The 13039-nt window shown below is 41.9% G+C and overlaps 1 protein-coding gene across 1 annotated transcript in view; it reads left to right on the top strand.

Annotated features, from left to right (window-relative positions):
- The window catches only part of INSC (INSC spindle orientation adaptor protein), a 202494-nt gene that overhangs the window by 80941 nt on the left and 108514 nt on the right, over window positions 1-13039 (top strand). Inside the window, exons 4-5 of the mRNA XM_048486732.1 lie at window positions 7993-8338; window positions 11345-11397. Coding sequence (XP_048342689.1) covers window positions 7993-8338; window positions 11345-11397 — 399 coding nt within the window. The remainder of the gene's footprint in view (window positions 1-7992; window positions 8339-11344; window positions 11398-13039) is intronic.

Below are 13039 nucleotides of genomic sequence, written 5' to 3'. Positions count from 1 at the left end.
TGGGTTTAACTAGTTTATTTAAACTGTATGCTAGTATCACTACAACTGATCCTACAGTTCACCAGGAAAACAATGGAATGACCCAGGACTAACCCCCTAACAAGGGTTTGAGATGTGTCTGCAAAGTAAAATTAACTCACCTAATAAAAGTTTAAAGGTGCCAGCCCTAGACTGCAACCTACCCATTGTCAAAACCCTATTAGCTCTGTTGCTCACCATCTCGAGAGGAAACAGTGGAGAGGAATAGCAGAGGGAGTGGAGAGAATAGCAGAGGAGAGGAGTAGCAGGGAGAGGAGAAGTGGGACAGACAGCACTAGGTAAGCTCTGTTTTTGCTTTTTGGAGGGCTTTTCTCAAAGCCAAATCCTTTAATCTTTTAACGGTGGGTTTTTAACAAGGGCTTTTTTCTTGTTTTCTTTGTTCTGGCCATGTGCTTGCGCTAGGCGCTAGGCATCTGAGGCTTGCTGAGAGGTGGGCTTCCTATTAGCTCTGTTGCTCACTCTCTGGAAGCAGCGGAGAGGAGTAGCAGAGGAGTGGAGTAGCAGGGAGAGGAGAAGAGGGACAGACAGCACTAGGTGAGCTCTGGTTTTTCTTTTTGGAGGGCTTTTCTCAGCCAAATCTTTTAATCTTTTAACAGTGTGTTTTTAATGGGGGCTTTTTTCTTGTTTTCTTTGTCATGGTTGTGTGCTTGCCCCAGGCTTCAGAGAGTTGGGGCTTGCTGAGAGGTGGGGCTTCCTATTAGCTCTGTTGCTCACTCTCTGGAAGCAGCAGTGTGTGCTTAACAGTGCCCAGGTGTTTTACTGAATAAAGACATATCTTGAGGGATAGTAGAAGGAACAGAAAGCTCAAGGGGGAGGCACTCATTAAAAGTTTAATATTTGAATATCTAAACAGAGTTAGATACGAAGGCAGGAAGCTAGCAGGGGTGTGGGGGCTTTCCAGTGTTTTGCACATTGTCACATGTACAGCTATCTACCACTAGGGCAGAAGTCATGGGTGTGCCCTTGCTGCAATGAGCTCCTGGCGCTCAGGGAACGTGTGCATTCTCTTGAAGCCAAGGTGGCAGACCTGGAGAAGCTGAAAGAGGCAGAGAGGGTGACAGATAAGGCTTTCAGGGACCTAACAGCTGGGTCCCACTCCCAGGGTGACATCTCTTCAGATGTCATGGAGAATGAGGGTCTGGAGGATGGCGGGTGCCAGTCTGAGGTGATGGAAGTTGCTCCCTTAGATGGGACCCCTTCCTGAGCTGGTGATCAGCTAACCTCTCACACCGAGGATACCCCTTGGGAGATGGGGGACTCCTCGTAGTAGGTGATTTGATCATTAGGAATGTAGAGGGTTGGGTTTGTAAGAGGCGTAATGACCGTGTGATGACACCTGCCTGGTGCAAAGGGTGCGGATGTCATGCTTCGTCTAGATAGGCTTTTAGACAGTGCTGGGGTGGAATCAGCAGTTGTGGTCTACATTGGCACCAACAACATTGGGAAATGAAGCTGGGTGGTTCTGGAGACTAAATTTAGACTGCTAGGTAACAGGTTGAAGTCCAGGACCCCCAAGGTGGCATTCTCAGAAACACTACCTGTTCTACACGCTGGGCCAGCTAGGCAAGCGGAGATACAGGGTCTCAATGTGTGGATGAGAAGGTGGTGTAAGGCAGAGGGTTTCAGATTTGTCAGGAACTGGGGAATCTTTTGGGGCAAGGTGGGTCTGTACAAAAGGGATGGGCTTCAACTTAACCAAAAAGGAACCAGGCTGCTGGCCCTCAACATTAAAAAGGTGGCAGAACAGCTTTTAAACTGATCCCTGAGGGAAAGCCGACAGGAGCTGAGGTGACTTGGGTTTGGAATACAGTATCTATGAGGATGCAGACAGGGAGGGAGGTTTTTCTAAATCAACCAGATACAAGCATGGAACATAGCAATGTGCATGTGATAAGTGATAGTGTCTACAAAGGGCTAGAGGGCAAAGCACATAAATCCCAGGTTAAGGACAGAGACAGGGTATACAGGTGTCTCTATGCTAATAGTAGAAGCCTTCAGCCTAAAATGGGGAGCTGGAGTACAGGTTTTGAAGGAGGACATTGATATAGTGGGCATCACAGAGACATGGTGGAATGAGGAGAACCAATGGGATGCTGCTATACCAGGTTGCAGGCTCTACAGGAAGAATAGGACAGGGTGTATCTGGGGTGTTGTTGCCCTCTTACGTCAAAGAGAGCATAGTGTCACATAGAATAGACAATGCAAAGGGAGCTGATTCCCCTACAGAAGCACAGTGTATATCAATACCAGGTATGAAGGATAGTCTAATATTAGGAATATATTATTGTCCCCCTGACTAAGGCACTCAAGAGGATTTTGAGATGAAAAAAAAAATTAGAGTGGCCAACAAAAGCAAAAACCTAGCGGTAATGGGTGATTTCAACTATCCCCACATAAACTGGAAAAATGCATGTTCAGGTCATAGTAAGGAGAGAGCATTCCTGGATATGTTAAATGACTGTGGCTTAGAGCAGAGGGTTGTAGAACCAACCAGGGGAGAGGTGATCCTAGATCTAATTCTATGTGGGACCCAGGACCTGGTACGGGAAGTCAGTGTTGTTGAGCCGATAGGGAACAGCGACCACAACGCTGTCAGATTCAGTATCTCTGCATGTGAGCAAGTGATAACTACTAATGTAGTTACATTCGCCTTCAGAATGTGAAATTTCTCAAAGATGAGGGGGATAGTGCGTAGGAAGCTGAAAAGGAAAATCAAGAGAGTGAAAACTGTCAAGATGCTTGGAGATTATTTAAAAACACAGTAATAAAAGCTCAGCTGGAATGTGTTCTGCAGGTTAGGAAAGGCAGCACTGAGTCCCAAAGTAAGCCACCATGTTTAACAAGGGAGGTCCTTGTTAAAAGATGTCTTTTAGAAAATTGAAGTCCAGCTCGACTGATGAAGAATACGAGAAGGAACACAAATGGTGGCAAAAGAGAAGCAAGTTAGCTGTAAGGGAGGCAAAAAAGGATTATGAGGAACCAGAGGCTTAGCTACCAGGGGGACAGGGTGTGTGCGTTGCACTGGGAATATTGGGGGGCGCAAAAAATTCAGGTTTGTTTGTGGTTTTTTGTATTTTTTGTGGGTTGTTTTCCAGTTTTTGGCCTGCAGGGGGTGCAGTTTTTAGGCTAGCAGCACCAGGTTTGGTGAACTTTGGTTCAAGGGGTCCAAAGTCAGGGACCTTCAATTGTGTAGCTCCATGTCCTATTAGCTCCCATTGAAAACAATGGGGGCACCCCCTTTGGCAGTCCATAACCAAACCTCACCAAACATGGGTGGCATCATGAGGGGAGTCTCCTGAAAAATTTCTGAAATTGTGGTGCTGCTAGACTAAAACAGCTCTCTCTGCAGGCCAAAAACTGACCCCCCCCCCCACAAAAACCCACAAATGAACCTGAATTTTTGTGCTCCTGGTGCAACTTGCACCCCCGGCCCCCTGGTATCTATGCCTGTGGTTCCTCATAATCCTTTTTTGCCTCCCTTACAGCTAAAGGTGTGCTAAAGGATGACAGGGAGATTGTAGAGACACTGAATGAATTATTTGCATCTGTCTTCACCCAAGAGGAAGTGAGGAAAATTCCTGCACCTGAGCCAAGCTTCTTAAGAGGCAAATCCAAGGAACTAGCAAAGATAGTGGTAGACAAAGAAGAAGTTCTGGCAGCCATTGATAAACTAAACACTACCAAATCCCCTGGCCCAGATTGCATTCACCCAAGAGTTCTTAAAGAGCTCAAGAATGAAATTGCTGATCTTCTCACTTTAATATGCAACTTATCCTTGAAATCAGCCTCCATCCCTGAAGACTGAAAGATGGCCAATGTCACACCAATCATTAAGAAAGGATTTAGGGAGGTCCCAGGAAATTACAGGTCAGTCAGTTTGACATCTGTTCCTGGTAAATTTGTAGAATCTATCATTAAAGATAAAATTATAAAACATGTAGAAAAGCAAGACCTGCTGAGGAGGAGTCAGCATAGCTTTTGCAGAGGCAAGTCTTGCCTTACAAACTTACTTCAGTTCTTTGAGGGTGTAAACAGGCATGTGGATAAAGGGGAACCAGTGGACATTGTCTACTTCAATTTTCAAAAAGCTTTTGACAAAGTTCCTCACCAGAGACTATTGAGAAAACTCAGCAATGTCTACCAGGGATCTCCAGTGAGCCCATTCTATGGCCCCTGGGATGGACACAGCAAATGCTAAAGATCTATCCACCTCAGCAGCTGCTCCACAGATCTCTGCTCCTGCAAGGGAATGCATGCAAAGATAATATAGTAACACACTCCACTGTGAATGAACGGACTCCATTCTTTCCAGAACCACACTGAGGGAGAGCCTGGCAAATGAATGAACTTTCAGCTCATTGGGAAAATCTCCTTTCCCAATCAGAGTGGTGTTGTGGATAAGAGCAGGTGTACTCTAATCTGGAGAATAAGGTTTGAATCCCCGTTCCTCTATCTGAGCAGCAGAATCTCATCTGATAAACCAAAATAATTCCCCCACTTCTGCATTCCAGCCAGATGCTTTGGGGTTAGTCCCAGTTCTTCAGAACTCTCTCAGCCCCACCTACTGAGAGGAGATGAAGGGAAGGAAGGGAAAGGAGTTTAAACTTCCCTGAGTCTTCTTACAGGAGAGAAAGAGAGGTATAAATCCAAACTCCTATTCTTCTACCCCATGCACTAGTTTTTCTTATGCACAAGGGTCCATGCTGCTGAGAGTCTATAGCTCTTTCTGCCCCACTTGACTGTCACTACTGAGCTCAGGTGCAAAAGGAGCTGTTGTGGGGCCTACTTTTGTACACAATCAAGGGAAACAGTAAAAGAGGTTTAGAAAAGAGCCCCCTGTTTATCTGTCAGTATGTGGCCACCCCTTTGGGTTCTGCCTCCAGAGATGGGATGTCTGAATTCTGAAATGGGAGAGATCAGCCACAAAGTATGGACTTTGATGTCTTCTTTGGGTGTTGACCCAAAATGCTCTCCCAGTAGTACTAAGTGCCCTTTCTGTGCGTTTCCTGTCACCAAAGTGCCCTGCCTCTCACTCCAAGGCTGCATGGCAGGGAGCTGTCAGACAGTGTCCCATGCTGTGAGTGAGTTTTGAAGCATCCTGGCTGGGACTTTTGTTGGGTTGAGGGAACTGCAATTGGTGCTGGGGAGAGGATTGATTGGTCATACCTGCAGTCAGTATCCTGAGCTGCTTCGGGCCTCATGGGCATGGGCATGAAAGGGGGGGGGATTTTCTTTTTCCATTTAGTGGGTGTTTATGTGCTATGCCCTGATTTTTGAAGGCACAACTCTGCACCTCTGTCAGGGGGTGTTCCTAGGCTGAAAGGGCATCAGGAGCTAACTAGCTCTAGCCATGACCCACAATATATCCCCAACTATAGAAGGGGAGGGGCCTGAACCTCACTTGTGCTGATGGGCAGCTGCTGCAGAGCTGAGCTGGTGCCTGTGAGCAGCACAGCAATGCTTATGGCCTACACTGATGTAACTGGCCCTTATACTTGCACAATTCGGAGATATACTGGCATAAGGGTCAGTCTGCCCTCTAGGCCCCTTTGCTCTCCTTTATTGTGCTGTTAATTATTAGCTCTTGCCAATAGAATAATTGTTCCTTAATCTTTTATTCAGGATCATTAAAGAAATTCATTTATTAAAGGAGAAATGCCTGAGTAAAGACCTTCAAATCAAAATGGGAAGATATCTGTTATGGATAGTTTATTGCATTTTCTATGCACCCAAAGAAGTGAGCTGTACCACTTGAAAGCTTATACTGGAATGCATTTTGTTAAACTGTGAAGTCCCACTGGTCTCCTGTTTTATTTTGCTTCTAACAATTACTCATTTGGAATATTTCAGATTTGCAATTGACATTTTCTCATGGTAATTGTTGATATCTGTTGGCAGATGTTATATATAATTAATGATTATGTAAATTGATGTGAGTTATCCTTGTGGATAATACACTTGAGTGTTTGGTTCTGTATCAAGTGGTGTAGGATTTGGAAATGGTGTATAAAAAGGGGTTTTTGAACTCTAGTGAAAAGGTACTTTGCAAAAATAGCCAAGAAAGAGTACAAATATTGTTGTAGAATGTTTCATACACTGCTTACAAGTATTCCATCTCAGCACACTGATCACGAATTGGAGTGTACACTCCTTGGTTTTTGGATGCAAGTACAGTATACTATAATGCCACCACGTAAATATGTGATTTCCCCACATGTAAATTTTTTTTTACAGATTTGATTTCACCATCTATAAAAGCATAGTAGTACTGGAAGGAGGTGCAAAAAGACTTGCTAAAAGGATCTTTACATAATAAATGTGTATAATTCATTGCAAATGAAAAGTGGACACTGTCCAGGTACCTTTGAAACAGAATTAATTGTATTAAAGGGGTATCTGTATGATGATGGTAGTATTGATTACTAGCTAGGATAATAAAAAAATGTAATGTTTGGGTTGGATCCAAAAGAATGTTTCTGTGTGTGTGCGGGGGGGAGAGGTGGTGCTGATGCACACAGAGTATGACTTTTACAGTTTCTCCCTTCCCATGGCAAACTTAAATGATTCTCCAAATCTTGCTGTTGAGCTACAGGGGACCTCTAGAACAGAATTAGGGAGCTTTTCAAGTGTCATGAGTGGAAACTGAGGCTCATTCTGCACATGCAGAATAATGCACTTTCAAACTGCTTTCAGTGCTCTTTGAAGCTGTGTGGAATAGCAAAATCCACTTTCAAACAGTTGTGAAAGTGGTTTGAAAACGCATTATTTTGCGTGTGCGGAAGAGGCCTGAGAGTCACTGAGAGTATGAGTGCAAGGATTTTGCTGGTCCACAGTATGTTACACTGGCTCCAATCAGATGGAGATACCAGATTGTTGGGACAACAACATGGAATGGCCATCTCCAGCAATATTTTCTTTTGAAAACTTTCCTAAGCACCTGACCTTCTGCAGTCTGAGATATTTTAGACTAGCTTGATGTTAGATTATATCCTAAGTCAATTCTTATTCTTATTCTTGGTCTCCTGATGATTCATGTGTCATTTATTTGTATATGGATTTACACCCTATATTTGTCCACTGTGGGGACACAAGAGACTTACAACATTCTCCCTTCTCATTTTATCTTCCCAGCAACTCTGTGAGATAGTTTAGGCCAGAGGTGGCGAACCTTTGGCACTTCAGATGTTATGGACTACAACTGGCCAATTGGCCATGCTGGCAGGGGCTGATGGGAATTGTAGTCCATAACATCTGGAGTGCCAAAGGTTCATCACCATGGGTTTAGGCTGACAGTGTGATGGGCCTAAGGTCACCCAAAAAGCTTCCATGGCAGAGAGAGGATTTAAATGTGGATCTCCCAGATCCTAGTTCAACTTTCAAACTACTACTACTAAATTTTATATGGCCAGATTCAAAGCTCCAGATCTAAAACTTCATCCTTCTATTCAGTTAATATTTGGAGTTGACCAGGAGTACTCTTCCATTGTTGTGCTTGTAGTTGTCCTAATGTTAGCAAGAATAACAGACACTTAGAAAATGTGGATGTGTGGAAATGAAGTAATAAAACGCACAATGGAGCAGCATTACCAAACAAACAAACAACCCTGAGATCCTAACAGGTGCAGGAGACAAACTCTTTATTCTGATGTGTGGGTCCCAATGCATTTAGAGTGGTTAGCCCTTTAAGAGTATGCAAAATAACTTTAACTGGATATCAAAAGAGCTAGTTCCAACCATAGCTTGCAGTAACCTCTTAGGTAGCATTAGCAAGTTTCCTGGCATATTAGTTAACAAAGTTATCTTGCATTCCCCTAATCCTGCATTCCTTTAATCTATCAAAACACTAATCACTAAAAACATATTGAGATCTATGCATTGGAATAAACAAGTACTAAATAATTTTTTCTGCAAGAAGAAACAACATTTCCTCCTCTATTTTCCTCTCATTTTTAGCATGCACTTAATTCAGGTGGACTCTGTTCAGCGCTGGATGGAAGACTTGAAGTTTATGACTGAATGTGAATGCATGTGTGTTCTTCAGTCTAAACCGATTAGCACAGAAGAAGATGCTGAAAGTGAATGTTCCCTTTCATCACAACACACTGTTACTGATAACTTACAGTTGTTGCTGAAAAGAGCTTGGATTATAAGTACTGAATTGACCAGGATTGTTCAAAAACTAGAGAAGAACAGATGGCAGAGAGTCCATAGCATGACAGTAAGAGTCAACTGTCATGTCCGTTCAATGATAAATGAATATAATACATTCACAAGGAATTCTTGGGATGAAATGCACCAGGTATTTATATTTATTTATTTTAAGCATTTATTATCTGCTTTCTACTTTATGGAAATCAAGGTTGCTTATATGTCTATAAAGTGCCATCAAGTTATCTCCAACTTCTGGTGACCGTATGACTCAGTGTCCTCCAAAATGTCCTGTCGTCAGCAGCTTTGCTCAAATCTTGCAAAATGATGGCTGTGGCTTCCTTTATGGAGTCAATCTATCTTATGTTGGATCCTCCTTTTTTCCGGCTGCCTTCAGCTTTCTCTTGACGTTATTGTCTTTCCAATGTGTCATATATTCTTATAATGTGATCAAAATACTATAGCCTCAGTTTGGTTATTTTAACTATTAGGGAGAATTTGGGATGATTTGACATATAACTCACTTATTTGTCTTTTTGTCAGTCCATGATACTAGTAAAACTCTTGTCCAACATTATATACCATAAAAACAAAACTACTATTACCAAAAAACAAAACCAACGCCCCCCAAACCCACATAGAAGAGCATAATTTAAAATATTCAGTTAGAACTGCCAATAAATAAAAAATTAAATTAGTCAAATGCAGTCTTAAATAAAACAGTGTTGCCCTGCCTCCTGAGGGGGGCAGGTGCACCTCCCTGGGAAGGTTGTTCCATAATTGTGGGGCTGCCACTGAAAAAGTCCTCTCTCACATTTGCATAGACAAGTTTCTTTGATTGATGGGACAGTAATTTTAATTCCAGGTCAGGAATGCATGGGAGAAGACACTCCTTCATATCCCCTGATGCCAAGCCCTGAAAGGATTGTTAAGAAGTACAATTTGTATCCAGTGTGCTCTACTAAACTAGAGGTTATTTGTTTTTAAATCTAGATCCTCCTAGAGCAGTGGTGGCGAACTGCCATGCTGGCAGGGGCTGATGGGAATTGTAGTCCATGAACATCTGGAGTGCCACAGGTTCGCCACCACGGTCCTAGGGTTTTATATGCTTTTTAAATGAAAAAAACCCCTGCAACGTACACTAGACATGGTACAGTCTTATGATTAACACCTTGGGAGTTTTTGAAATGCACATTTCATGTGTTCTGCACCATATCATAATACTGTTATTCTGATCAGTATTGACTTACAGCAATTAGCAATGAAATAAAAATAATTATGAATTGGAGATGAGTCATCTCCTGTTTGTATGAATTTTGACTAAATTAAGATGGGCAAACTTGGTGTGACTGGGGAGATGCAAGTTTACTGTGTTTTTTCAAGGGTAGGAAAAATTTAACTCACTATCTATTGTCAAAGCCCTGATACAAATCACAGACCTCTTATCAACTGTTTCTAGCTTTTACAGGAATTGCAGGTGATCCCAGTAAGCTATTTCTTAGGCCATGTCTAATTTGGCCCTAAGTTCCATGCAGGCATTTATAACAAAACGCAAATGGCTGTTGATTTTAAGGAAGAGCAGCTTTACAAAAAGAATATCTTAGAATAGGGAAGGAGGTGGAAAGGGTGACTAATGCCAACTGATTCCCAATTCATTCTGTTTCCTACCTCCACAGGGTCCTAACCGTATGCTTACCACTGTGTAGTCATATTGGCCTACAGATCCAAAAACAAGTTAACACTTTTTTGCTATTGCTAAAGTAATTTCTAAAATTAGCTTCAGAATCTGTTTATGTTACTGGAATCCAGCTGTTCATCAGATTTCAAACTGAAAATGCATTTTATGTGAATGTTTTATATTCACACACAAGTGGGAGACCCACAAGGACTTGAGGGGTCATTTCATTTTCTACTCCCCCATTTCCTCTTTCGCTTTCCTGAAAGCCCCATAGCCCCTCTCATTTCCTTCTCTCCTTCACCCCCACCAGGCAACCTACCTTTATCTTCCCCCATCTTAAGAATTCCCTAATTCTGTCCCCTGCTCTGCAGCTTCTGTCTGGGAAAACTCTGCCCATTTTGAATTGTGCTTGCTGTGCTAGGAGTATGCAGTAGGGAACCAGGAAGGACTTGTGTGTGTGGAGGGGGTATTCCCTCCTTAAACTATTTCCTCTTCCCCCTGTCTGGGAGCCCCATATCCTCCCCTTTCTCTGCTTCCTTCTCTCCTTTCCACCCATCAACCAACATACTTTTTATCTGTTCCCCTTCAACTATATTTATTATTATTTTACTTTATTTATATCCTGCTTTTCTCCCCAATTGGGACCTAAAGCAGCTTACATCATGCTCCTTTAGTCAATTTTGTACTCACAACAATATTGTGAATTAGATTAGGCTCAGAGCATGTAACTGGATGAAACTCAGCAAGCTTTCACAGCAAAATGAGCATTTCAACAAGAGTCTCCCAGATCCTAGTCTGAAACGCTATACCCAGAGGTGGGATCCAACCAGTTCTCACCACTTCTCTAGAAGTGGTTACTAATTTTTTCTGAGTACCGAGAAGGGGTTACTAAAGCAACCTCCCTGCCCAATAGGGACTGGAGGTCCGTGTGTGCGGCGGTGCCACTGTTTGAACCCCACCACCATCGGAACCTGTTATTAAAAATTTTGGATCCCACCACTGGCTATACCACACTGATGTACAGTGCACATGCATTACCATAGCATGCAGCCAGTTTTGGGTGAGTTATACAAATCACATGGTACTGAGTTACTCTGTGGCTGCTGCCAGGCATTGCTCCAATGAATTCTTTCTCAGTCACAAGCCAAAACAACTCTGGAAAGGCTGACATCCCTCTGCCTTTTCTTGATAGAAACCAAAGCTTGAGGGCTGGCAATACTGTTATGATTGCCTCACAATAGACACTGATGATATTCATTTTGTAAAGCTGCAAATGCTCTTTTTGTCATTTGAGGTTAATATCTAATTTTTAAAAAACCCAGGATTTTCTGCAAACCTGGGGCTTCCGCTTTTCTCAGGTTTGTACAAATATCTATGTTGTCTACCCATGACCCCAGTCTGAATTTAAGAATCCACTGATGGGGTTGAATTGAGAATTATACATATTGACATATAACATTTGTATATTTTTATATATAGTATGAAGAAATGTTAGTGGAGAAATGTTCGGAACTTACAACAGTTACTGAAAGGTAATAGCAAATGTTATTGGTTATGAGATATTTATTTTTCTTTTGAGAAAATTATGCCAACCTTCCCACAGAATCTGCTCAAAGCTTTTTACCATTTCATATCTACTCTCTGAACTTAAATACGGTAGATAATACAGTTTCATCATTTTTCAAGCATTTAATCCAGCTCCTAGATCCAACTAAAGTAATCAGTTCCAATAACTGACTTCAAGGAACCCCAGTGTGGAAAACAAACAAACCTGGCTTGGATTCTGGCCTGTTTCAGACATCACAAATGTGTGAGCCTCTACTTTGCACACACAGTTTACTATGGGGAGATGTCTCCTTTTATTTACATTGAAGGCACAGAAACATCCTGTCACTATTGCTTTGACATGTGACCTGTTGCCCAGTTAAACTGAGTAACTGTTGTTTTGCCTCATCTTGTGGCAGCATCAACCAACCATAACAACTTATTCTTATAGTAGTTCATCTGTTTGATAAGTTTAATGCCTGTATTACTTGGATTTTATCTTTTATATTAGTTCAGGTGTTGATGTGAAGCCAATTTTGAACTTCCTTATGAATATTACCTTACCAATGAGGTCTTTTTTCTGAATTTGGATATATAGATTTTTTTATTATTATTATTATTATTATTATTATTATTATTATTATTATTATTATTATTATTATTATTATTATTATTATTATTATTATTATTATTATTACCCCCGGAGGGCTCTGGGCGGTGTACAACATTTCAATATAACTTAAATAAGCAAAAGGAGCCCTCTCAATAAATTAAATACAATATAGGATAAAATAAGGGCTCTAAGCATCAAATTAGTACTTCTTCATGAGCTGCCCATGGCCCGGTGCAGCTTGCTGAGGTCTTTACTCCATAGGTCGTACCCGTCCCCCGCGGTGGCGATGCTAAGGGAGGAGGCGGCAGCTCCTGGACGGGACCCGGACGCCTTCCCCTCCGTCCTCGAAAACCCAAAGATTATGTAACTTGACACTGAACTTCCAACTGAATTTTGAGCTCAACAGTTATTTCTTGGGGTCCTATTCTAGGCTGCTTAAAAGTAAAAAAACCAGAATATCATTAAGTTTGTCATATTATATTCGGCATGTTGTATGGTATATATTTTGTATCACAGCATAAAACAATATTTCCAAATAATTCAGAACTGCTCCAGCTTTACTTTCTCAGGATAGATATTTGTTTTTGAACATGTACATTTAAATTTCAATACTTCACACAGTCATATGTGGGGGCAGTCTTGGGGATTATGAGGCCTTGGGCAAGATGGCCCCCCTACACACTGTTTATTCTCATCTAACCCAGCCATAACAAGAATAAATGGCCCAATTTTCACAAAGCATTGTTACTAAAAAATGCACCATAGCTTGCATTTTGACTCCATTTTCCGCCACCATTTTTAAATCATCTGTCAGGACACCACCTCAGGATGGGGTTTTAGCAACAGCCTAGACTGATTTATAAGAAGAGCACCCTTGTTCATATGCCATGTGAAAATCAGTTTATCACATTCAAGGGAATGTTAGGCATATTTGCTCGTTAATCCCCATTATATTCTGTTGAGATAAGGCCTGTGTGAGTATACATATGATTGTGGGCTTGGATGAAAAAGTGGAC

Source organism: Sphaerodactylus townsendi, linkage group LG02, assembly GCF_021028975.2.
Source record: "Sphaerodactylus townsendi isolate TG3544 linkage group LG02, MPM_Stown_v2.3, whole genome shotgun sequence".
NCBI classification, from domain to species: domain Eukaryota; kingdom Metazoa; phylum Chordata; class Lepidosauria; order Squamata; family Sphaerodactylidae; genus Sphaerodactylus; species Sphaerodactylus townsendi.
Note: the sequence above shows the minus strand (reverse complement) of the source record. Positions and strands in the feature narration are given on the sequence as shown.